Genomic DNA, 27,625 nt, shown 5'->3' on the forward strand with positions numbered 1-27,625 from the left:
TTGCAAGGTAAGTTAATTTCAAACAAAACAACCTCAACAGCCTTGAGCACCAGTGCTTAGACTAAGGGCTTATTATAAGTAATTTATCTTAAGAATAAATCCAGTCTTCAGCCCTTCCACAAAATTTGAAGTAAAAGAAGCCCCAGGAGTTTTGAAGCTGGACCTTTCTGCATCTGTTGAAAAGCCATCAGGATTATATCTCGCCTGCTTTCCCACTGAGCTCCCTTCCCAACCCTACATCACAAGAGATCTGGAAATGAAGGCTCTTAGTCATCACAGTTTGATTAAGACGGCTTAAAATTCGAGCTTTAATTGAAATGGAAAGAAACATTCCAAGAGGATATATGTTTTATAGATTTAACTGAGTTACCAAATTTAGTTTTCATTGGACATTATTGCAAACATGAACATTAAATCATAAGCGCCGAATAGGAGAGAACTCAAAAAAAAAAGGGATATAATCATACCATATCGGAAGGGATCGGACCAAACGCTTTTGTAGGCAACTATCCAGATGTGTGGTGCACTGACATGTTAGCTCATAAGATGTAAAGACATCCCTGAATTCACCTGAAAAAACTTTTGTGGGGACTGACTACATCAACATTTTCCCGGCAAGTGTCTTCTCTGCCAGCAATAAATCCCAGCTCAATACACATCTAAAATGATATACATTAGAGGGGCACGTGTTTAATAGTATTAAGTCAGTTTAAATTACTTGAGCAAAATTTTAAATTCCATATGATAGAAATCTAAAAAGGAGCAAAAAAATTGAGAGAGAACACCACTGCAATATTAATGCCAAATTGTTACTTTTTTTTTAAACAGATCTGTACAGCAACATAGCAAAGAATGCAGTGATCACAATTCAAACCAGACAGCAATCTAAGGGAATGCTAATCCTGTATACAGCAGAGCAGAAACACTCCCACATTCGGATGTCCAAATATGTCAGCTATCCTAACGCACTCCAAACCAGTTCTACCTACATAGGACATTTTGGTGTGAAAAAGTTTCTGTAAAGTTCCCTTTGTTTCCAGTGTTTTTCTTGTACAAAATATTACAATGATTTTTTTTATATATATTTACAGACTTGCACAGCTAGAAAAATACAAATTACAATTGGGCTTGGCAATCAGTTCTTTTCTTTAAATACATGATTTGGAACATAAATTTCAGAGCAATAACTGTAGTGGTAACATATCCTGCACTTTAAGCATCTGCACAGAGCAGCTTTCTTCCTTAAGCAGATCAAGCCTAGAAAACATGACTGCAGTGAGACATGTGCCACAGTAAGTGCAATGAATGCAATTCATCTACCTCCTGGCATCAGGAAGATCCCAGATGAATGCAGTTTGGGCAGGCTGGTGGCACAATATAGAGAAATCCATAAACTGAACATTAAACTCATTAACATCCATTGGTTTCACAGGCAGAGCCTGTTAAAAAAGGACAGCCAATGTAACCTTTAGGAAAAGCAGACACTGAGTTCATGGGGTATTATACATATTGAACAGACATGCAACCACAGTTAACATTTCAGGGGCATTTGCTAGCTTCAAGCAAGCCCCAAGGTTTTAAATTTTTTCCATTCCATTTTTGAGAAGAGGCCAGGGAGAATTTTTTTGCTTTAAAGCTACAGTATCTCTCATTATGGCTTTTAACACCCCGCCTTTCACTGAGATGAGGTATGTGTTTCTAGTGAAATGGTAACAGTTGAGCAAAACAAGCTTCAATGGACCGCAAAACTTTGTACACAGGTGTAAACAGTTCTTCCCAAAAGGGGTTGCCAAACCAAATTGTAACAGTGCAGAAAGGGATTTTATTTCGTAAGAAAAGGTTGTCGAGGCATCTCGGACATTGCTAGTAGCTGTCAATCCACTGAGCAAATCCTCTTTCCACCAGAGCTCTGTTTATCGACACCACCTAAAGGGAGGGGTGGAAAGAGAGAGGTGAACAAACCACCAGCCAGAAACATCACCAAGTTCTTAATCCACAAAGTCTGCATAAACTCAAACCGTGATGAAAAAAATAGACAAGTCAGCATACACACCTCATCTCCCATCATACTCCACAGCTGTATCAGCGGCAGACCGGTTGCACTGTCATAATTTGTGACCTGGAAACACAGAAGAGCATTAGGGGGCAGCAGTCCTGGTCCGAGCCGGGCCAGACACAAGCTGGCACCATTCACTGTGTATCAGATACTTGATACGTGAACTTATGCGTAGGCCACAGCATCCAGTACACCAGTGGAAATGTACTGCTGCCACCACGCAGCTGGGACACTTTGTTAGGAAGTTTGCTCTGTTCCCTCAAATCTATGCCATTGCTAGAATTAGGGATGCTCTTGAAGACTGGATTAAACCAAAGAAAGCTATGGGGATTGACTGTCACAAATGCCATCAGCTTCCCACTCACTTCAGTTAGCTTATGTGGATTGCTCCAGCCACTGTCAGAGGCACTTCAAAGAGGTGACTCCCCTTTTGTTAAGATCAGGCACCTTGCGTGGAAGCCTCTGGGATACTAGCAGAAGTCCCGCTTCTCCCTTCGCCAGCAAGGGGCCAGATCTTGGATGTCAGCATTGTAATTGCACTGAAGACTGGAGAAGCCACGCAAGGCCAGGTGAATACACTATACACCGGGCAACCTCACTCCATTTCATGCCTTGCAAGCCCATTCAGCCCCCCTTTTGCCCTGCCTCCATCACCTAGCAAACTGTATTTGCCCTATTTCGTGCATTCCTTAGAGCTCCACGCAGCCATGAGTGGTGCTGATGCTACACAAGAAAATTCTCAGCCTGTTCCCAGCACTGAGATTTCTCTTCAGAAACCCTGCCCAGCAACTAGGCTTAGAGGCCCTGGCTTTGTTTCTGATTTTAACACAAACGGTATGCTGGGGAGCAGAAAAGATAATGACTACAGTAAAATCAGCAAGGCTTTTCCAGACAGCTCTCATGTACCTGTGCCAGTAGTGCTGCCCCTCTGGTCATCTCACTAACAGCTGTGTCAGCTTCTGATGAAAAATGATCTTCATCTTTGAAAAGAAAAGAATAGCAGAAAACAAATGAGACATTCACAGGCTTTAAAGGCCAGAAGGGACTATTAAGCTAATCTTGTCTGACCTCCTACAGAAGTTAGGCCAGAGAACCCTCACCCGCTGTTGCTGTAGGCATTTGCGGAAACCAGTCTATTAAGCTGAAGATCACACAAGAATTATGCCTGCTGTGTTGCTGAAGGGAAAGGATGAAGCACTTTTTAAAGCCACTAGCTAAGTTAATATGATCATAAGTGGCTGATGAATTAGGAGGCTTTAAAGACACAAGAGTATTCTTCTGCAGTATCTTTGAGCTTCCATTAATATTTTGATCCTTAACAAGCTAAGTTCAGGGGCCCGAGGACTCTGCTGACCCTGCACAGAGAGCAATACTGTAAACAGGAACTCAAAAGCATTTGTACCACAGGCTGGCTGGCACCTGAACGCTGCCAAACGCTCTCTTTAAGTGCTGGCAGCTCACATCTCTCAGCTTGAGCAGCATAGAGGGGTACTGTTGCTATGTCCACATGTAACGCTGCAGGAAGCCCTTGTGCCCCAGCCAGCAGAGTTACAATCTACGCTGTGAAGATGAGACAGGACACAAGAGTGTTTTCAATTTGGAGGGAAGCTGCTTATTTCCAATCAAACAGCGGCAAAATAAAGTTTCTCCTTTGTGCTCCCCCACCCTGAGACCATCTCTGGAAGCAAGTAAATTCCTTATGCCTCCACAAATACTGAAGGAGGTCAATCACCTCAAGCAAAACACTGAACTCTGCTAGGAACAGCTTAAACTTTGCCATCTATCTACAGTTTTGGCAGGGGCTGCACCAGCTGGAGTCCTGTCAGCCCCACAAGTTCCAGTGATGAAACCTAGCCTGATCCCTAGTTCCTATAACTCACCCCTGCAGCACCCAAAAGGACAGTATTTTAGACACAAATACAGCAAACATCTTTAACAGCACCAGAAAAAAAACAGGAAGCCTTTCTAGGCAGTGACTGACAGTTTTCCAGTGCTTGGAGGGCAGTTTTTAGAACACAAGACTGTACACATCAGTCATTTCAGCAGGACATTGTCAAATGTCTGTCTGGCAGATTAAAGACTGTTTGCATCTGTTTATTTACAGATGCTCGACAACAGAAGGCAGCAGAATAGTTACAGCTACTTCAGTTATATCCTGTCAGTTCTGCCAACTTGCTGTTTAGGAGAACATAATTCATTTTTTCTTCCATGCAGGAAAAAGCCTGGACATTTATCATCTTTCCCCTGGAGTCAAGCTGGTTGTGCCATGCTAGCACATACAGAAGAATAACGCACATTCTTTCCAATCCTTGCTCCAGTCACCTCAAAGGCTGCACATGCAATAGCTGGGAGGAAGGTTAGGCCGAATCACTGCTTGTGCACAGCTGGTATCCACTGAAACCAGCAGGAGGAGGAGTGGCAACAGTATGCCTTGAGAGCTCCATTACCTGGAAGTGGCACCACGTTGTCTAGCAAAACTTCTGCTCCTTGGAAAGGTAGTGTTACAAAATCAGACCTTAAAGAGAAGAGAATCAACCCGAATAAGAACATAGCTTTAAAATTCCTTTTGTATTCTCTAGCACTGATTAATCAGTTGGCCTAAAAGGAATTAAGTTTTAAATTGATGACTGTCAAAAATCAGTCAATTTTTTCAACAGTCTGAGCAGCAGCAGTAAGTTTTGTGATTAGCACACCACACTGGATTGGGCTCAAAGTAAAGATCACTTCCCATAAGGGAAGCTCTGCTGCTTTTCTCCCACCTCTGGGGCACTCTAGCTGGGACAATCAAGTATTTGTGGGCTTGTATAAGATAACCCTCACTCAACGTGTCCGGCCAAAGGTGCTCAGGCATAGGGAATCTGAGTTTTACTGCTGGCTCTTGGAAAAGTTAACTACTCCTTTGGGCCTCCTGAAGGCTTCTTTTGCTCAGCTTCCACATTGACGTGGCAGGAATTGCAATCCCTCACCCCTCTCCCTCAAGAAAAGCCATGCAAGAGCTTGCTGTGTTCCCGAGGAATCCACACCCGCTGCTGGGGCAAACCATTCCACCGTTTCCACTTCATCTCAGTGTTGAAAATCCCATAAGTGATTCAAACCATACAGCCGCCTATGATGTAGGCTCAAGCTAGATATGGCCTCAGGCCATGGAAGAGGAGCTGGAGACCTGATTTGTCTGAGTGTGTCAATTTTCACTCTCTCGTATCCTCCATAGTCCACGTATCTGATCTCCACTTCACTGCTCTCTTTGAAGTAGCCAACAACTTGAGCTCTCCACCACGCCCCATCCAGACCTGGAGCCGCACAGATAACACCAACTGCAAAGCGTAAGAGAACAGAGAAGAAAGGTTCAGCATTAGAGGTTTTCTAGAAATCAGCACTTCAAGCGTTAGCAGTGCTGCAAAATTATCTACTGAGAATAATAATAATAAAAAAAAAAAAAGCCAAGTGAGATACCACATTCTCATACACTGGGAAACTTCCAAAGCCTAACCTGTGGGAGTCAGGCTTTCGCATGACCCTCAAGGAAGTCCCTCAACTGAGCAATTTGTGAGCAACTGAATTACTTGCCTTCCACGGGTGTTGGCAGGGTTGGAATTCCAGGTTGAGAATAGCAGACATACATCTGCTGGTCCAGGCTACGCAGGACATGGAAAGTGGGGTGCGTATGCTGCTGTACAAACATGTGCCCTGCATTGACTTGGTTAGCCACGATCACTTCTACAGTGACTCCATCTGGGAGCATCAGCTGTCACAGGGATGAGAGAGATTCTCATTAGTATTTATTGCAACACAAGCTTCACTCGCACTAAACACATATCTTCCTGGGTTCCACCAGCAACTCTCGAGGCTTACAGCCACAGGTGGGAAAACCCTGACACTCTGGGATTTTGTACGTCACTTCCAAAAGGCTGCTTTGAGTCAGGACCAGAAAGCTACTCAGTGTTACTCTACACTCTTCTAATGGAAATCAGATTTGGAGAAGGGCCCATCTTGTACACAAACAGACTATCAGCACAGAGCAAACTTATTTACCCAAAAGATCAGCAAGCAATAATGCAGGTCAAGTCATGCTGCGCTATCACCACAGCGCAACTTGTTGAGATTCCCTGCCCTCAGCGTTTCTTACATCAAGGTAATCTTTGCAGGGACTGTTCAAATTAAGATTTTTGTCACAGAGGTCTCTTATTTTGAAGATAATTTTCCCTGGCCACCAGAGAGCCACTGTGTTGGGTAACTTAACAAAATTTAAGGCATTACTGTGCTCAGAATACATCTAAAAGGCCTTTAGTTTCACAGCATAAACCCTGTTTTCCAGAACAAAGCCTGATTTAACACCCATGGAGACAGTTATATGCACAGTTACTTCAACAGATTCTAGATATACAATGGAAGTAAAGGAGTGTTTCTAAATACCTGGAAAGCAAAAGTAGTATAAAAACTCTTCTGGGAAACACTGACACAGAAACCTCCTCTAAGTGAAATTAAATACCTTAAAGTAGTAAAACATTTAGAAGACTAGTTCCAGGATTTCAGGACAATAATGGTAATGAAAACTGATCACAGCAACATTTGGATCACACATCAAGTGGCCCTTAAGCAGAGCGGGCAGACAATCTACTCGGCTGCAAACTGAAGCCTTATTTCCTCAGGCAAATGTGTCTGCCTACAGGCAAAAACCTTCTAGGCCAGATGTGCAACCACAAGAAATTAACCCAGGCCTGGTGGAGCACTCTGCTACCATTCCCAGCTCAGGCAGAAAGGAAATGGTAGTAGAACAGCAGGTGGATAAAGTCTGATCTGCAATGGTTACACATAAGCTGGGCAACGGATAGCCACACAAAAACAAAAGACTGTTTTTGAGGAAATCTGCTCTTACTGGAAAAGGGCCACATGGATATACGTAGCATGTCATGGTGACATTGACCAACAACAGCCTTCCACCCCGACATCAGCATAGCCAGCAAGCCGGGACTCACCCAGGAAGTCATAGGGAGGGAATGAAGCGTCAGTGATGGAGGAGGTGGAGCATAGATGTTGGTGAGACTGAGCTCTTTGAACTTCTTACCAATCAGACTCAGCGCCTTGTCTACATGATGCTGGGATCCTGGAAGACAAAAAAATTCAGAGAAAGTGTTGCATAGACATGCTATGGACACATATACACTTCCCCTCCACAGAACAACATAGCTACCAGAAGCATTCTGGGCTACATCAACGATTTAAGAGTTTTAATAGACCAACCATGTAATCTGATGATGGGACCCACATGTGCAATTCAGGCTGACAGCCCCCAGTTTCAACAGCTGTAGCATTTGGTATGAACCCATTTAACTGACCGCACTGATATTTTTCAGCCACATTTAGTCTAACAACCTCCCCAGTTTGCAATAGCGGAAGATGCGCAACCAGATTCCATTTGATATACACATCATAGCCCCTGAAGTGATCCTGCAAAGTGTTGGTTAAACTAAAGCAACTGAGGAAGTTAAAAATTCACTCTCTCTAACCTCCAGTATAGAGGGTTCACATGCCAGGACATAGGCGATTTGGCATCTACCACTACTGTAACAGCACTGTCCTTGAGCAGAAAGGTTTTTTAAAGCACTGGACTCTGAGCCACCAAACCTGTTTAAATTCCTTGCCCATCTAATTAAGGGCCCCCAAGCGAGATATCAGACCATGAATACAGAGACATCTCACTTACCTTCTATGTGGCAAATCTGGAAGTCCTGGGTATAAGGTAGTGTTGAGATATATATTTTGGCACCAGAAGTTTGCTTCAAGAAGCTCACGTACCTTCCTTGCTTGCCAATCAAGCGTCCAACTAAGTGCTTTACGAAAGAGAGAAGAAAGCAACGGTTAGGAAGAGAAATGCAGATCTAACACCACTATTCCCACACTCCCTTTTCTTGTAGTGCATAGGGCCAGGCAGCATACACATAAGGCAACACTGGACCAGTGCAGAGTTCAACTGGTCTGTGATAAATCAAGGTAGATACAGGTCAGTAAGCACCACTTATTCTGATACATCCATCTTTGTATCTTGCAGAATGCAGCAAAATACTATGGGACAAAACCAGGCCTGGTGAAAGTTATTGTCCTGCTATAGTCAATGAAATCACATCCTCTTTGAATCTGCCTCCCCCCCACCGCTTTCTTTTTTAAACCATGCTACATGTATCTTTCATTTAAAACATAAAATATAAAGTCTCCTCACACTAAATGCAAGCTAACTAGATTAGAACAGGACTAGACAAATTCCCAGGAGAGGAAACCAGGCTATCATGCCTGTTAAACTAGAGAGCCCCTGGACTGCTCTGTGCAGGATGGTAAAGACATCTCTGTTGTCTCTTACACTCTTTCACTGGCACCTGCCACCACCTACTTTCAGAGACCAAATACCAGAGCAGAAATGCTGGGCCCAAGTCAGTATGGATAATCCTACTCAATTCAAAGTTAGCTGCTTTCGGGAAACAGTGACAGCCTGTCTCCACTAACCAGTGAAACATACTCTTCCACTGCAGATCAGCTTCCTTATGCCTGTGTTTTACTGTCCCAAAGTGTTTGCTACATGTCTTCTCCGGGCACAGAGCATCCAAGCGCTCAAGGCAGCATGCTTATCCCACTGGGAGCTGGTATCTTATGTCAGCAGCTGTCAGCATTCAGGTCTGCTCAGGAGCAGAACTCCAAGAGCAATGTTGTGCATGGCAGTCATGCATGATTTTGCATATACAGAATAGGGAAGAATGGATGAATATAGACAGTCCTAAAAATAGGTTCTCTCTCAATCCAAAAGAAAGCACACTACAAAGATAGAGGTGCAGTAGCTCCACAGAACAGCTCAGAACAGCATTCAGCCTGTGAGCAGGGGTTTGGATAGGTAGTTGAAACATAACCCTCCTATGTAGAAGGACGAAAGAGGAATAAAAATCACCTGCTCTTAGTAACTGTATACCCCCAGAGCCTTCTGAATGCTTTCAGAGCATCAGACTAAGACACTGGGGTAGAAGATAAAGGGAAATAATGAGTTTAACACCCATTGCGACCCTGGGCATAGCCCTTACACACCTCTTGTTTACAGGTGGGTACAGGCTCTTCATTCCTGCTGAGTTCTAATGGGAGACAAATGCTTAAATCTTTGTTGATCTACTTGGGATGGCACTGAGCCTGTACCAGACTGCGATAACCAGAAGACTGCTATGTAGGGCAGGGCAGGAAGCGTGACCGGGCAGGTGGCTGGTTACCTTTGGAACCTCTATTTCCCAGATAGTGAGCTCAGACTTGCTGGATTCTCCTCCTGGCTTAGAGTTCTGGCGAGTCTCCGTCTTCCCCAGGGCACAGCCACTGTCCACAGAATCCATACTATTTACATCCGAACCTACAAAACACATGCACATCTCAGCATTCAAACAATTTGCAGAGTCAACCCAGCTACTAGACACAAGGCCAAGAAAATACCTCACTTCATAGAAAGGCTAGGTTGAACTTTGCCTATGCATTCACACAGGACATTTCTATATCACAGGTCCAGTATCTAGTTTTGTATTTCAGAGTCAAGCTTTGTCACAGTCTCCTTAAAGTTTCCTTTTGTTCCTGGAGAAAAATTTGAACAATAGGAAGAAGCTCAAATTCAGCAGGAGACCCTCAAACATGACACTTACACAGCAGCAGAGACAGGACACAAAGTCAAAGCTACCGTGGAAGGGAATGCTAGCATCACACTATGCTAACATCAACACTGAGCTGCTTGCTGCTGTAGCACAGATATTTTGCATTTCCCCCCTGATTTGACCAAGGCTCTTCACAGGGAGCTCAGCATGCAGGGAAGGACATGCAACCTCTTCATTTGGTTGCTGCACCGACATCACATTCCTGCCTGAATAGGGGCTGCACAGCAACGCAGAGGCCCCTAAGTGTCGGTGTGCCCGCTACTAGCAGAGATTGGGGATTGCCTCTTGCCCAAATTTATCGTATACCTCAAGAAGCAAGGTGCCAGAGATGAGCTATGCTTTGTTCTCAAACCAGTCAATATCAGGAACATTTCTGCTTGGGAAGGGGAAGAACTTAAAGTTTCCTTCCGAGATCTGAGATACAGTCAGCGCATCACAAAGTTGATCCCTCCTCCAGATTAACAAGCAGGAGCACAAAGACCCTCACTTGCTTGTAAGTATTCAGACTATCCAGTGCAAGACCAAAAAGACAAATAATCCCCACAGCTGCTTTACATTTGCCACCTCTCAACTAGTCACACAGCACAGACACTTAGAAAGTCAAAGCCTGACAGTGGAGCCATTTGCCCTAGACTTTCTAAGCAAGGAGGAAGATTCAAATCTCACAGCCAGAGTGTAAAGGACAGCTGTGGGACCTCTTACCCAACACAGTCACATTCACAACTTTCCCTGCTATCTCTCCACTCCCTACCCTTCAGCTGTCTTCGCAGAGTGCTTTCAGCACTGGTCATCAAGCAGGCTCCACAACACATTCTTACATCTCCCCATCACACCAGCATTCACAGCAAGGCAAAACCATTCTCTTCCTTTATTTACTGTCACTAGTGAGATTGTTTTGTGGAGTTAATCCTAAATACTTGACAATCCCAAGCCTCATGTCTTGCAAGAAGCAGCATTCCCACTACTTTGTAGCAATTACAAGAGACATCCTGTCATTAAGAGCTGTTGGCACCACAGGGTCCTACAAAGGATGTTAACATCCATCCCCAAGGTCACACAGGTCAATATTCATTCAGACAGCTTTGTATTCTGCCAGGCACACACCATGCAGGATCTAGAAGGCAAAAAGCAATGCAACAAGACAGATGGAGGAACTCCATGAACATTGTTCCCTGTTGAGATTTCTTGGCATGCACCTACCCTTTCAAGCAAAAAGCCTTCAGGGTTATTGGTCTGCAACCAACTGATTTTATCACAATTCATCAGAGCACTTCCCTGATTCATGCAGCACCATCTCAGGAACCTGCCTTACAGCATCCCTTCAGCAGCAGCCCATAAACAGAGGTAAGAACCCAGTGCCTACCAGGGGCTGCCTGAACTGAAGCAGAAGTGATTTGCATTAGCAGGTCTCAAACCAGCAAGGCGTTCAACAGCCTGACCTTCATCCCGACATGCTCCATTTCACTACACTACTCAAGCACATAGTTAACTTCAGACAACAAGCGTTGTGCTGAAAGGGGCCAGGCTGTTCACACCTTTTTGACATATCCTGAAAATCATCTAGCTAACCACAGGATCCTATAGAGATGGGAATTCTGACAGTAAATGCTTGTGTTAGTTATATCTACCTGAACATGAAGGGCAAGGATCCATATACTGGGGAAATTTTAACATAAAGAGGATTTATCCAATTATTGCATTGTGAATCAGAGGTGTTACAGCACACAAAACCCTTGCTCACCATGCTTTTGTAGGAGGCTTTTCACATCCCTTACCTCCTGAATGATCTCCATCTGTCTCTGTCATCCAGTTACTCTCGTGACGCAAGTCTGGACTGTCTTCTTTCAACATCCCATTACTGTATGGCACTTTACTGTCTTCAGGTAACTTCGGGGTAGAAGGTTTTTCGCTTGGTACTGAGCTCTGCTCAGCAGATGTGTCTTGGGTTGCAGAGGTGCTCAGTAAGTCCGAATGCTGGCCTGATGTGACAGACAGCATTGTGTTTTGCAATGGGTCCTCGACGCTTGTCCCATCTTCGGATGCACATGTGCTGCACCCAGAGTCCTCCATAACCACATGCGACTCTCCCAGGGACCCTCCATGGTTTGCAGTAGGAGTCCGACCAACTCCTGGGGACTCACTGTGCACACAGTTCTTTACCTGACGGTCTTTTGGGTCTCCCTGAGCTGGGCTGGATAAACGGCCATGTGTTAAACAGCTGGAATATGTCACACACTGATCACGTTCCTCTGCTTGCGGGGTTGTAGGTACCACTGCATCATTCTTAGTATCAACATGCTCATCCCCTCCCCAAGGTTCCACTGCAAGCATCTGATCAGAAGCAGCAGTGCTTGCCCTCTCCAGAGGTCTCTCAGCTCGGCTGGCTGCAGCTTGGCAGATCCGACTAGACACGTCACTTACTGAACCAGACAGCACTTCCTCGGTTGCTGCCAAAATGACCTTGGAAATGATCTGTATTGCTACTTGCTCAATTTTCTCAACTTCTTCCTTGTCTAAACTCACTCCTCCAATCTTCTCTCTTTCCAATTCATCTCCTTTTGGCTGTGCGTCCTCCTCCTGACACACAGGCGCAGTACTGTCAATTGACTTGGACATTTCTTCCTCCCTGGACTGCTCCAAGCAGGCAGACTTCATACAACTATCCGATAACATCCCAATTACAGGATCCTTGTGACCTGATACAGCTTCTTCAACTTCATTATTGAGAAAGGCTAGTGGGGTACTGGCTTCCTTCTCCAATCCCAAATGGAGGGCTGTCACAGAGCCAGTATCTGATAGCACAGTTTCTGGCATCTGGCTTTCCTTAGGGGGCTTAAATGAAGAATCATTTGACTGCTCTGCATTGCTGACCTCCTCCATGATTCCCGAGGATTCTCGTGTCAGTGTCACCGATGCTGATGGCCACTGACCTTCAGTTGCACTAGAGCTCGAATCCTGTTTAGGGCTGATCACAGCACTGCTGTGACACTTTGCACTCTTCGAGACCAGTGGGAGAGAGACACAAGCAGGGACACTGCTTTCATCTTGAGAGTCTATTCTTTCCAGTTTTTCACTGTCGTCCTCAAGGGTGCTGGGCTGGATGGTCATTACTGCTGGGGCTGGAAGGTCCTGCGAGAAATCTAACCTCTCGTGAGTCTGAGGCAGAAGAGAGGGCGTCGTCGACCCTGCTGACAGCACGGAGGTCGAGGTTTCATTCTCTGGGCGTTCCTCTTCCGAGGAGAGAGGCAGTCCTTGAGGAGCATGTGCTTCTGTTCGGGGTGATGAGCCATTCACAGGCAGTTCTCTCTGCTGCTCTTCCGCGATTGCTATTGCTCGCCTGTCAAGATTGTTTCCGTGCTCCTTTTTACGGGAATAGAACCACCACCAGCCAAGAAGTGCCAGCGCTCCAGGTAAGGCATATGGGAGGAAAGTGCGGAAACGTAAAGCCATTTTACAGATCCTCAGCAATTACACCTAGAAGGGGGAATGGAAAGAAAAAAAAAATGTTAAAATAGTGAAGTTAACAGAAAGGCTAAAACTTCACAGATGCATCAAGCTATTTCTATTAGTGTGGACAGGTTTGTTTTCAAGCCACTGTTTAAATCTGCATCTCTACTCTGTGAGCAGCACATAGAACAAGACCCTCACCTAGGACTAGGGATACCCAGGCACATCTCACTGTAACACTTATCTGGGCAAATAGTTTCACCTCCCTTCTCCTGTCTCACCTTTATAGGTCAATACTACACACATGGACAGCATCCAGCACTGCAAGATTCTCCAGAATCAGACTGGGTCCACAGTACGGCTGCACTACAAACATTCAACGACTCAAATCTGATGAACGGCAGGTCTCCTCCAGTTCTCAGTTTAAAGGGGATCATCCCATTCCTGAAGCAGCGTCAGTACAGACTGACAACAAACACTTATCTCTAAAATGTATCACCTCACCAAAGGAAAAATACTTTGCACACACTCTCATCCACAGTATTACAAAAGGCCGGTGTGCTAGAACAAAACCGAATCTGCAGTTCATTAGCGGCAAAGCAGCAACATATAGCTACTCCATTTACCTTTACACACACAGTGAAGGAATTCATAAACAAAGAGGGACTGCAGCCTCATGGAACAAGTGTCTCCCAATAACCAGAAGTCCCCCCCTAAGAGATTTCGCTCTCCATGGGAAGCTCAGCACGGCTCTCAGGAAAAACAACTCTTTTCTCTATCTAGCCATTAACACCACAGGATAGGTACACATTAAAAACCAAGAGTCAGTGATCCCAGCATTTGCTTACCTGTGTTCTCAGAGCTCACACATCCTTCCACCCCATACAGTAATTAACAGATGTGCAAGCTAAGCAGACTGGCAATAAGATCAGTGTCAACTTTCCCATCTACCTGCAGTTTGGTTTCTGCTTAAAGAATATAGCCATATAACGGGAGGACTGAAGTTGTAAGTCAGGTGACAGCACTAACAAAGGCGAGTTACTTTTCTTGGAGAAACCAACCCCCAAGACAATGGGCATCATAAGACCAGCTGGATATGACCACCATATCCCACCATAGAGGCCTACACGGGCAAGAGATAATTACACCTCCCTGTTGTGGAAAGATGCCAGTGGATACCACTAACAGAAGGTTTTGCAGGATTGGCTCCTAAGCACAAATGCCTGGGACATGCATGAAACCTGACCTCGATGGTTAAGTGGCTGAGAAAGAGGAACAAGATTTGCAAGCTTTTATGTGGATACACGGACTGATTTAAAATTGGGAAGACCTGCAGTTGAAGATAACTTCCAAGGAATTTGGGCTACAAAGCAGTGTGCCAAGGATTAGAGGAACATCCTGTGCTCGCAGATGCAGCTATTGGATACAAGCAAACCCACTGAAAGATGATTTCAGGGCTTTGTGAAGCACATAAAATGCATGGCTCAAATGTCTTCTGAAACAGCCAAAGACGCCTAAACAACAGGTTTCAAAGTCAGGACTGCAAGAGCAGCAATCATTTGGTCACTGAGCCAAGAAACAAATGAGAGAGTTGCACATTTCTAGGGCTAACAGAGACACAGAGCAAGTACTTGAACCAAAAGCCTGGCACCAAGAACTCCAGAGAGGACATGAACTCACTTTAGGAAGAAACATCCCTGTAAAGCAGGACACTCCTTAACTTCAAGTTACTTGGATTTCCCTGTACCTTTACACATCTGATACCAGCAGTACCAAACAAGATTTGCTTTGCAGACCACTTGTCTACTCTGCTATGGAAGTTTGTATTCCTCCCTCAAAGTTTGATCACTCCTCATCAGCTTTCCCATAACCCCTATCAAGCAACCCCCCTTCACAGCTGAACCAAGCTTGCTACTCAAGACTAATTCTAGCTAGACACCTCCAAATACACTCCCCCTTTTCAAACTCTCACCCTTGCAGTGAATTCCCCTTAAGCTGCACTGAACAGCTTAAGAATAAACACCCACAAGGAAGCCAAGACTCCTGCATGCCGAATTCTGTGCTGCAGCAAGTGTATTTACATTTCAAAAAGACACCACTCCCATCAAAGTAAGAGGTCCCCAGGCCTTCCACTGCTGACTGGTAAGTCAGCATGTGGGTGCTTTAGTAAAAGGTGCTAGTGAAAAAGCCAAAGACTTCCCTTGTCACTAGGAAGCAAGTCTTTTTAACCTTGTTAGAAGAATCCCCACAGCTCATTTTACGAACCCTTTCAACAGGAATCACTCTGTCATTCCAACCGAAGGGGAATCAAGGTTCAATCTTTAGGAGGGAAGAAATCAGAGACATACTGTTTGCTTAGTGAAATGCTATTTTAGTTCCTTCAGTTTCACAATATGTTAGAGGGAGAACAGGCAAAGCACCTCCTAGTGCCTCTAATGCCAAGGGAACTCCAGCTGGGTTTGAGCTGCCCACGGCTTGCAAGAGCACACTATTCCTGATCCAGTGCACTACAGTGAGCAGCAAGATGACCTTGAAGCTTGCTTACACTGATCTAAATTACAGCCTTGATACCATCATTAACAGGACAGGCAGGAAGAGATAATTTAGTCAGGACTGCGCCAGCAAGAGACATCGCTCAAGATACAGAGGTTGCATGTTGTTTTGAGGCAACTACTGATAAATGGAGACTCACTTGCCTTCGAATGGCTGACTAAAGTCACAGCAACAAAGAGTAGTTAACATTCAGTAGTTGTTTGGGAACGCAGCATCATGAATTGGTGGCCACAGCCTGTTGCACACCCTTCTGGAAAGTTGCTGTGAATTTTGGGAGTGTATCCGCCCATCTGCACAGGGAATACCACTGAAAGAAGGCAACAGTCAGACCTGCCCTGAATGCTTCAGGAATGGTTCCTTCTAGTCAAGTTTAGTGCACAGCAGCAGGGCACGGTGTAAAAGACTTGGGCTGCATTTTTTTGAGTACAGAGGACAAAGCCCTCCAGGCCTCAACATGCCACATCATTCACCAGCACTGCTCACCCCTGGAGAGTTGTGCTTATGCTATAATCAGAATCCAGGGCACAGGCACATTTTTAACATGCTGAATAGAGTATCACTTAATTGCAGTTTCAGTCTTTTCTTAAAGAGGGTTCTGTGGGCTTTTTAGGCACTGAAGCAGCTTAGGAGCATGCTTTCATGTCTATAAATAGATCAGCAAGCAATATGGCAGAGTGCTTTGCCTCTTCTCCTCATCAGGATGCTGCTTGCACAAAGACAGATACCATTATGAATCAATTCCAACACGTTAACAAGTGCCTAGATTATGAGAACGGCTAAAGCATTTCCTGCTCTTAGACTGGCCAGGGCATTTGCTCCCCCAAATCTCTGCTGCTCCCTGAAGACAGGATACCGAGAAAGTACTGCAACAGGGGATTTTCAGAGACGCTAGGTCCCTACGGTTACCTACACAGCCTTGGGTACCTTGGAGCCTGAGCCAATACTCCGCTCGTAGTGTATTCTTCCCTCTAGGCCTAGATGGATCTGCTCCCTGTCCAGCGCTGCCAGTTACATTAAGCAGCGCAGCAAATGTAAACTGACATGAGGAGCTTTTAAATTCCAGCTGACTTCCAGCACTGGAGCTGCAAGAGCGCGCGCTCCCCACGGTCACCCGCAGGCTGCTCCGCTGCCGAGGCTGCCGCAGGCAAAGGGAGCCTTTCGCAGTCTCAGTAGGGCCAACTTCTAACCTCACACCCCTGCTCTGGATAATAATCCTAATCCAACTCCTTCCTCTCCTGACGGAGCTGAAGAGCTCTCTGCAATTCAGCTCAGGACACTGCCAAGAGAGATACCAGAGACCATCAGCCAGACAGGACCCACTTCTGACCACACAGATACTTTTTGCTGGCCAGAGGACCTGTAAGGGCAGCCCACGGTGTGGCCAAGGAATGAGCTTCATACTTCCTACCTTGACTTCCAATTCCGCTTGTGCCACACAGCAGTTCGGAAACGGTACTGAACAGGAACAAAAGGACACATTCGCCTCTTTTTACTTGAATTGTGACCAAGTTTCACTTTTTCTTTCAGTTGCAAATTAATCGGCCTCTTCAGTAGAATTTTTACTTCATGTTGAGTGAAACCAACACCTTTTCCTCTCTCAGTCTCCTAGGGATGAGCCTTAGTCTTTAGGAGAGATGGGAACTGTGCTACCACATCCTATAATGCAGTGATCTTTGTCTAGCAAAAGCAGTCTGGATAGAGATCCTATTATTTAAAAGTCCAGCTCCAAAGTCTGTTCCACATCTAAGTTTACTAGGATGACAGCTGTGACCCCTCTGACTTTTGAAAGTTGGAAGCTGCTTTTGTTTAAAACGTGTGCGGACCCATCCCTGCCCGGACACTGCTGGGAAAGACTTGTGTCCCAGTCCTGCTCACCCACTTACAAACCTCACTGGAGTTATAGGAGGCAGGGCTGACAGCCTTTTCTTCACGAAGAGCTGCACTGAAACACAAAGCTAAACAGTTATCCAGGTCCTCAGAACAACCTCGCTGCAAAGGATTTACAATTTACATTTTCACTGAGCAGGACTTAAAGCAAAACACAGTGTGCCTGACAATGCTTACACACTGCGGACTTTTCTCCAAACAGGCCTCAAGACCTTTGCCAATGAGTGACTAAAATATTGTTTTTAGCAGATAGCAGAGTCATGGAAATGGGAACCACCCACTGGAAAAAGAGTATTATCTATTTCCTTTTTAGAAGCATAATATTTCTTGTAGAAGAGAGCACAACCAAGTCAGTCTGTCGACTATGCTTAGTCTGTCTCAACCGGAAAAAAACCTGCATTATCAAAGCAAGCACTCTGACCACAGTTCCCAAATACAACTCCTCATGAAAACTAGCGCCCCGAGGAGAGCTGATTACATGATAGCTGGGGGGGAGGAAAAAATAAAATAAAAAAATGCCTCCCTCAAGCTCAAACTGAGCATCCAAATCTCAGATATTTTAATATTCACTCCAGACTTCTCACCCCCTCTCACCTCCCCAGCCTTACCCCCACTATCCCACAACTTTGTTCGAGCTAGCTCAGACTCCAGCCTTGCCTCCTTGTTGTCTACTGCAAAGTCCTAACAACTGAGGCAAGTAAATAAATGAACGGCAAGAACAGAAAACTTTCTTGCTCACTCCCAAATCAGATTGACAACAGACATGATTTAAGAAATCCAGAAACATCTCCAGTCTACCATGAATGAGATATTTATATAGTTCTGCACAGGAAATTACATTCTGCATTTATTGGACAGTCACATCTGATTTCTTCTAAAAATCAAAGTCATTTCCCAACTGTCAAGTAACAGGCTCACTGATGAAGATAAACTTTTGGTTAATGGCAACATCTGAATTCTTCCTCAAACTAAGATTTAGCATTTAAAAAGAACAATTCTATGCAGTAACTCAGATTTTTTTTTTTTTTTTTAACTTGGTAAACGGAAAGGATGAAGTCTGCACATTCCTAAGACAAAAGGTTCACATTTATGCCGTACAATACAATGGCACATTGTGAACCCTTGCTAGTGCTCATCTGCTGTCCACTTAAGTTTATTATAATTAATGCAGAACCACCCCACAAGCTGTCTCACAGGCATACCACAAACTCAAATTAAAGTAGCTCACATCAGTCCATTCCCAACAAGCTTCCCCGATTAAACAGACAGCACTATTATTATCCGATTCCCTATTAAGTCGCACCAACTGTACAAACAATAGTCCCACACAGTTTTACAGTGCAGAAAGACAGTAGCAGGATGCTCTACAGAGGGACAGGCCTATCCCCAAACTGTTTTGTCTGCTAGGCTTTAGGAATCATTTCAAACATTAAGATAATTTAAGATCAAGATCTTCACTCTTCTGTGATACTCGGATCACAGTGGGGATTGTTGGTTTAGCTGACTGCTCCTTGCGGAGCTAGTTTAATTTCATATTCTCAATTTGTCTAGTTTTAGCAAGAGCTGCATTACACTATCAGTGACCGTGTTAAATGGGAATTCCACATCCCTCCTTCTGTCAACTAGAAAAGGAAAACAAGGCACACATTCTGCACAGGATGCCAACAGACATCTTAAAGCTCCGGGTTGGCTAGGTGACAGCTAACACCAACAAACACCTCCTTAAATAAACACGATAGGAAGAATTTGGTGGCCTGGTTTTAGCACGCTGGCCGCAATGCCACTTTTGATGCGATGCCTAGAAGATGGATTTTTAACCTGCTCAACTGAACAGTGCCACAAAAAAGGCTGCAACACGCAACACAGACTTCTCTGATTTCTACTGTAAGAGAGCTCTTAAAGCCCACACCCACTTTCCAATGCAGTTAAGAGCAGCAAAAACCTCTCTCCATTGCTAATTTGACAGCCAGTTCAGGAGTGCAGGGGCAATGGGATCATTTAAACACATGGGGGAAGAAAGCCTGGGATTTTCCTGTCAGCAGCAGAGCAGAAAATGGCAACTTGTCAAGTCACATGGCCTTAAACACTGCCAAACTGGATGGAGTCTTGCCCTACAATCTTTGCACTCCAGAGGCAGGAGGAGCCAGCCGGGAAAGTGCAACAATTCCAGAGGCTTCAGACTCGGGACTATTAGCTTGCAAAAGCCAGAACCAGCGTGAAGTGCTGGATGCTCCAGTCCTGTTCCCCAGCATGCAGGCCCCATGCACTCCTGCACCAAAAATAGAAGTGAGCTAGTGCAGAGCTCACACACTGTACTCACTCGCACTGCGCCACTGACCACTTCCACTTCCTGCTGGCATTTCAGGAATCTGGTCTAAATGTCACACCTTGCATCAAGGCAGGGCTGCAGAGCTCTTGCTAGGACACGAGACTTTTTCAACTTGCTAAGTAATCCCCACATTAGGTCAGGATGGGATTAAGACATCAAGGGGAGAGCAGGGGTCAGCTCTCCAAAACCATATTCTGAGTCGACTTACAGAAAATTCCCAATAAGGACCACGGAGGTGAGTACAACAAGAGTGAAAACACATCTTTGCCTACCTTGAAAAATCTGAGGACAAAAAACTCATTCCGCTTGTTTGCATTAGGGTCCCAGAGCAGTGTTTTAAGCCACCTTGTTTCTCTGGCCAGGACAAACAATCCTTCAGTATACACATCCTTATAAGGTTAGAAATGTTCGCAGCACGAGGTTCACAGACAAGCCAGACAACTCATTCTTAAGGTCCAAGAGGAGAGTTCAGCAAGCATTCAGTCCGAACGATTTTCGGAGCTTTCTATACACAACAAGAAGGTCTGTTCCAGGGGTAAAGCCGCTTCAAGGCTTTACAAGAGACAAGGACAGTTCCTAAGGAAGCGAGCCCCCAGCAGCCCTGTACTCCGCAGCACTGGTGGTTCCCACCTCACAGTGCTCCCCTTCCATCAGGGCACTCTGAGAAGTTACACTCCAAGACCCTGGAGGTAGGGAAAAAATCAAGGCTGGAACTGAAGACCATCTGAAGGGTCACAGAGCAAGCGAGCAGCTAAATTGGAAGTTCAGCTTCCACAGCAAGGCTGGGATGCCTCCCTACAAACCCTATAGTTAGTGATACAGCACTTGGGAAATAAATACTATCTGGGTGAAAGAGAACTGGACAAGGCTGGCAGAGTTAAACTAAATAGGACCACGTGGACTCTTAAAATTTTCCATGCTAAAAATAACCAGTAGCACATGCTCTGCCTTATAAGAGGCATAAGAACAGGACTAGAGGCCTTACCAGTAAGATTAGAAAAAGAGAAATTACTGCAAAGAAACATGCATGAGAAGACCTACCTGCACTTGCCCCATGTTCAGCATAAGCTAGGTAGGGTTACCCCAGAAGACTGGGGTGTCACAAGACAGACCATTCAGATCAGCCTCTTCACCTTCCGAAGAGGCAGAAAGCCCACAGAGGGGCTGCTTGTCTCTATTTCCTCCTGGGAAACCTCTTCACGTTCAGACTCGAACCACAAATCGTCCCCCAGAGAGGTCTCCTACTCCAGGCAGCGGCATGTGACAAAGACAGACCTCACAGGACGTATCTATGAAGCCACAATTGTCCGTTTCCCAGACGATGGCCTGCGGCGTCACTGAGCTGCAACCCCTTGCCTCAAATCTTCCTTTTGAACGCTCAGCCACAAGACCTGGTAAGCAAGATCTCAAACTGGAAGGGACTTATTTTAAAGAAAAGTGAACAGATGAGTTTCTCTACAATTAAAGTTCAGAGTTCTCTAGTAATTCCTGCTTCAAACACCAGTATCGAAAGACAAGAGCAGCAAGAGATACTCCTTAAGCACTACCTCCTTTTCAAAGCCCAGTTAACATGGACTACACAACTCACGAAGCAGTTGCCTCTGTGGATGAAGACAATTAATAAAACCACTCCATACCCTTAAAATATTTAAGAACTGACAGTCCTATTTGCAGAGGGATAAATTATGACATAAACAAAAAGTTGAAAGAGGTGGTTGTTGTAGACACCAAACTAGAGCTCTGGAACAAGAAACACTACCAAGACCAGGCTCTTATCTCCAAGATAAAAATTGCTTTCAGAGTAATGAGCTTCAGTAATGTTCTTACAACAACTTCCTCCCTTCCTTTGCAGCTGAAGCTGCTATGCTGACAGCCCAGGCTTTATTAACATTGCATTTAAAAGTTTCTGCTTTTCTGCACTCTCCCCCACTCAGGCACTAAGGACAGGTCCAGCAGAGCTCCAGAGCTACAACAATATCACTCCTAAGCCAAAGCAGGAGTCAGAACAGTTCATATTTACACACTTGAAAACAGGGGTTTACAATAAAAGCATCAGCCTAGACAAAGTGTAGTTTTTCTGCACATGTCTTTCTGAAACTACCAAGGAGCTCACACATATGCAAACACCCCTCACCACCACCATAAGCCCTCACCACCTGCACTGCTGCACAGATTAAGGCAAGACCCTGAGCTGATCACTCCTGCTGTGCAATAAGCCATAGGTTACACTTTGTAATTAACATTAACCCTATCAGGTTATCAAGCTCCTTCCTGCACTTTATATCTTATTACCTTCCTGCTCCAATTGTTTCATTATTTATAGTTTCCTCAACCAAGCTAACGTCGCCCCATGAATCCTCTATTACGGAGAAAGGCAAGACACCTTTCTGGCAAAGCCGTGAGAAATTTATCTCAGATACTGAAGCAAACTTCAGAAACAGCTTCTATACCGTTTCACCAATACTACCTTTATCTTTCTTTGCTATTCCTCACATTTGGTGGATTTGTTTGCCAGTTTTGGAATCTGCTCCAGAAACACAGCCAGACCAAATGTTCTACTGCTTCAGATTAGCCAAGAAAGTTTAGCAAACTGGCCAGAGGCCACATGACCTTCTCAGTCTCATCCTACTTTAAACTGCAGAGAAAGTCCCCGTATTCAGACTAATCCTCTCGGTGCACAGGTATCCCTGTCCGGGGAATGCACAGCACTTCTCACAGCCAAGATGCTTAAACACCAGTTGTTGCTTCTCCTTCGAAGATCCCTAACCAATAGATCCACATAAAAATAACTCCCTCCTCACCTGCCAGGTACCTGCTGGGACTTGTCTTGCACACACTGAGCAGCAACCTGCATGGCTGTTTCAGCTGTGCCCTGTCCCTTATTGCATTTCTCAAGTTACTATGCAGAGGTTTTGTGAATTTTTTTTTCCCCAGTCCCTCTCAAAAAAATCTCTTTCCTCTCTGACACACCCACCAGTCCAGATTTTACATTTTTAAGTGTCTTGCATTAAAGACTAAAGAGAACTGGTCCTCTGCAATACAGGCAAAACAGCTCTTACCACCTTTATAATCTACCAACACATTGCAAAAATTTTCCAAAAATCCAAATTTTATCATCTTCCATTCTTTCTGCATTTTCACCAAGCTTGGAGATAAGACAAATCACTTTCCAGAATTTCAGAACAAATACATCCGGTACTTAAAGCTTTTTGTGTTTGCTTCTATACTAATGAAACAAATGCAGCCTTTGCTACTAGAGACATTGTCTGAACTTGTGTCCACTAAGTGCAGCTTACAAATGAAAATTAAAGCAAGGAACTAAATCAAATGCTTGGCATCTGTGTTGGTTTCCACAAAATATGCATACACAACACCCAAAAGCAGAGACTAAACTAACCAAAGGCTTCCAATATACTCTGCCCACAAGGCAAAAACAGAGATCTGAATTTTCAAGGAGAAAGAATAGTGAGGTTTACATCACAACACTGATACTGCTGTAAGAGAGAGTGAGAAAAGAGGCAGTGTTGAGACCAAACAGGTATCCAGAGAACAGCATCAAGACCTGCTCACTAGAAGGTTTACTGTGCACAGCAATGAGACCTTGATAAACAGCTTCTCAAAACAAAAGCTGGACTAGACTTAAACAGAAAAAGCTAAAAGCAGTGTTGTTCAGCTGGAATTCTTGTGCACAGAGCTTGGCTTGCTGAAAATAAACTGCAGAAGCGTAGAGAGAGGAAGGCTATCAAGCATTTGTGAAATAAGCACTCTATATTCATCTGTGCTAGGAAGGAACAGCAAAGGTTTCACCAAGAGACATTTGGACTGAACAAGGAGGAAGATAACTTGTATGCGTTAACAAGCTCACTACAAGAAGTTATACAACATACTTGAGACCTAATCAGAGAGAGACAGGCTTCACTTTGATCTGTATTACAGTAGTACCTACAAGACCTCACCCAAATTATGCTAGGGGCTGTTCTCATACACAGAAAGGCTTTCCCCAACAAAGATTGCAGGCTGCCTCCTTTCCTCTGCTTTGGCAGCCCTATTTCAAAAGCAAAGTCAAAAGTCTTTCAAAAAAAAAAAAAGCTTTCAAAAAGCACAGATTAAGTGATTTTCCTAGAGTCACATTGAGTTGGAGGCATCACAAGGAACAGAGAAAGATCTTCTAACTAAAGACAGGAGCCCATCCTTTTCACCTGGCAGTAAATAGTACACTAAGTTACATTCAGCTTGGAATATTTTAGGGAAATGATGTGTGAATTTCTTTTCTGCACTCCTGAACACCAGAATTAGAATTCTTCCTAACCCTTAATTTCAATTGGACTTGTATTCCATTTCCTAGCTCACAACAAAAGCAGCTCTTATTTAAGAAAGGGGAAAACTGCAGGATCACAGCACTGAATTTTACAGGGATGCATACTCCAATCCTTGTTCCAGAGACTTCAAATTGCCAATTCACAGATTTATCCCTAATGCAAAGCTAAGGCCCCCAATACAAGAGGCACATGGAGATCATAAGCTTTTGCCAAGAACTGCTGCTATTTATACTCAGGGAGTCAAACCCAGCCACAGCACAGGGCAAGTTTCTCATCCTCATTGTCAGGTGGCAGCAGAGGTCAAAGGCAATTTCACCCAGGACCTCTTCAGGTCTACAAGCAGTGATTTGTCAGCTGAAGAACTACTTAAAATGATCTTTTTCTGAAATAATTCTGCCAATAGTGATGTACAGATCCCATAAATTAATAGTCAGCTTCCAACTAGTGTACAAAATGCAGCAGCAGCAAAGCTGCACAGAACCTGTGTAGGGGACAATTAAGTAGAGCAGCTGAATACAGACTGCAAAGCAATGAGCAACATGCAAACGTATCACTTTCTGGGATCCTCGCAAGAAGCAAACTCAACAGCCTTAATTTCCAGGAGATATTAAACACCTGCTGAATAAAACAGCTCCTTACAAGTATTTCACACTGGCTGCCTGAAGTTACTAATCACTTCACGAAGTTTAACTAGGCCATTTGCATGAAGAGTTCCACATGAGCACTGTAGTTAGAAATCACAATTTAAAGAAGGCTAGTCATTAGATCTGAAACATTAAATAACTGAAAGTAATTCATGTTTTTTAATTACTTCTAGATGTTGCTAAGAGCACCTGGGGATACCGACCCTGATTTTATTACAGTGTCCACGGATATTAGAAATACCTTAAATAAATTGCTCACACTAGTTAAGTGCACATGGAAGATGAGAGCTATAGATAAGTGGGGTGTGTTGCTTTTAAAGCATTATGCTCTTCAGATAACTCTACTACTGCAAAACCCATCCTTGTTTCAAATATCCCAAAAGACAGCCAGCAACATTTTCAAAATGAGCACAAGAGTCTCAGCATAGCAAATAGCCTGCTTCTGGCTCTGAACAGCTTCAGCTGCCATCCTCAACAACCAAACTCCTGTCATAGTTAACTCCTATGAGAATCTGAAGGAATTAGGAACCTATGTAGCATGATGGATCCAAACTACAGATATCTTCATCTCATGCTGTGGGTGGCAAGGGGAATTCCTGTTCTCTAACTTCAGGCTTTGGGGAGTGTCTAGGTTAAAGCCTAGGCTTTCCAGGCAGCTGATGAAAGAGGAGAAAGAAGCTTTCAGCATAAGTATCCCAAAGCACCTCTAGATAGCTTTAAGATGGAATCTGGATCCTCGGCCAGGGATCTAAAGTTGGTGTGACTACAGAGAGCACACCTAAATAAGTAGTAGCTACAAGAATGTACAAAGCCCGGCTTCCTACAGTGCTCTCTCATGCAGCTCCTCCAGAGTCTAATGATATCCTTGCACAGCCTCCTCCAGGTTTTTGTTTCATGTCTGGCAGAGCAAACAACCTGTGGCCCCATTGGAGAGGTACTGTACAACCACAATGAGGTTGGCATGCTCGAATCCCTCAGGCTTGCTGTCTCATGGGATCTTTTAGAAGTCCTTGGAGAGCTCAATGAAACACTGGAAACAGAAGCTGTGGGACTGTCAGATAAGTGCTACAGAAAGGGATGTAATGAAAAGGTGGATTCTAGCAAGCTTACAGCATAACTTGAGATCTACAGGTTTCTTGTTCCTTTTAACTTACTAAAAAGTTTTAATTTTCTTCAGTGCCTAGAGCGCTGGGTGGGCACTTGCATGCAAGCCAACTAAACAAGAATTAAACTGTGCAATCAAGATACATATAGCAAAACTGCACTATCCTTTTTTCAGAAAACATTGTACGTACATTAAGATTACTAGATGAAAGGCACATTAGTTCAGCTGAGGGCTGTAGAGTATTTCACCTGCTACACAGGTGGCTCATTAAAGAATGAAGAGGTTAAGTGATCTGAACAGGGTCACACGGTGACCCACTGGCAGAGGAGCACGCGCCGCTCAGCTCCCTTGCTCTGACAGCTCCAACCCATGTGCCACCAGGAAAAGCCACACACCCCTCACGAGCAGTTGTGCCGCGCTCCAGTGAGTCACGTGCTCTTCCTTGGCTATAACGTGCACAGACATATGGCTGTAACTCAGTAGATCATTCACAGGCACAAAGCAAACAGGAGAAAAGTAAAGTTACCTTCTCCTGCTACCACCTTCCCCAGCAACAAGCCATTTCCTTTCACCTGAGACAAAGTCCACAGCGGTTCTGATAACACCCAGCAGGTGTAAGCACAACAGCCGACCTTACGAAGGCAGCACACGACCCTAGAAATGCAGAAAGTCAGAATTACTTCCATCCTGTGGCCCCTTACTCCTCCTTACCCTTCTGTGGCGGCATGCAGGTTTTGTGGCTACTTCCTATCGCTACAGCTCACCTGGCATGGAAAGGATGCCCTTAATGGGACACCTGCTCATTCTGCGCTCCCGGAGTTGCAGCTCCATGTTATGTTTTACCAGACTGCCATAAAGCATTTAGAAAGGCAGGCACAGAGTGAGCTGCCCAACGCTAGGATGCAAATAGTTTAGACTTGTTTCTCTCGGGGAAAAATAAAGAGCAAAACAACAAGACTTCGTCCAGAAGAGCAAGGACAGTGCAATATTACTTCCTGAGTAGCAATATGATTTAATTCCTACGGTCTTGACTATACCCCACGCTATGCACTGCCTTAAAAACACACAAAGTCACCGCAATACACGAGAAGTTCGTTACCAGCAGCTCCGTGGGGTATTACCCTGCGATAAATAAGTTCTGTCACAGCCGAGCGACCCGAGACAGCCTCACCTTTAGCGCCGAGCCCGCGGCACCCGGGTCGCCCCCAGCTCTCCCTTCCCGGCCGCCCGCGCCGCGCCGCGCCGGGGGCCCCGCAGCCGCCGGCGGTGCCCGGTGCCCAGCGCGGCGCCGCTGACCTTGGCCCGGCGCGGTCACCCGGCGCGGGCACGGCCGCGGCCTGGTTGCCGGCGGGAGCCCCGAGGCCCGGCAGCACCCGCCAGGCCCGCGCTGGGCCGCGCCGCGCCGGAGCGGAGCGGAACGGAGCGGAGCGGCCTCCCACCGAGGCGGCTGACAGGCCGTGAGGGGGGTAACGAGGGGGGGGGGGGGCGCGGTACTTACGGTGCGTGCGGCGCGGCGCTCCCCCGCCCCCGTGCCGGTGCCCGGCGCCAGTCCCGCTCCCGCCCGCCCCCACCCGCCGCGGGCCGCGCCGTCCCCACGTGCCGCCCGCCCGCTCGG

At 45.2% G+C, this 27,625-nt stretch overlaps 1 protein-coding gene across 2 annotated transcripts; it reads right to left on the reverse strand.

The window, feature by feature from the left end:
• Positions 1-279: 279 nt before the first annotated feature.
• AKAP1 (A-kinase anchoring protein 1) lies at positions 280-27,526 on the reverse strand. 2 transcript variants are annotated; one of them, XM_067309560.1, is made up of 11 exons: positions 27,509-27,526; positions 11,502-13,200; positions 9,301-9,434; positions 7,761-7,887; positions 7,033-7,160; positions 5,624-5,801; positions 5,220-5,370; positions 4,504-4,571; positions 2,963-3,036; positions 2,054-2,119; positions 280-1,926 (listed from the first exon to the last, which is right to left on the reverse strand). In XM_067309560.1, the coding sequence occupies exons 2-11, from the start codon at positions 13,174-13,176 to the stop codon at positions 1,864-1,866; spliced, it is 2,664 nt and encodes an 887-aa protein (XP_067165661.1). In that variant the 5' UTR covers positions 13,177-13,200; positions 27,509-27,526; the 3' UTR covers positions 280-1,863. The 2 variants fall into 2 exon arrangements, with proteins under 2 accessions (XP_067165661.1, XP_013815331.2); XM_013959877.2 differs by lacking the exon at positions 27,509-27,526 and adding an exon at positions 26,537-26,664.
• Positions 27,527-27,625: the final 99 nt, after the last annotated feature.

Source organism: Apteryx mantelli, chromosome 22 (assembly GCF_036417845.1).
Source record: "Apteryx mantelli isolate bAptMan1 chromosome 22, bAptMan1.hap1, whole genome shotgun sequence".
In the NCBI taxonomy this organism is placed as follows: domain Eukaryota; kingdom Metazoa; phylum Chordata; class Aves; order Apterygiformes; family Apterygidae; genus Apteryx; species Apteryx mantelli.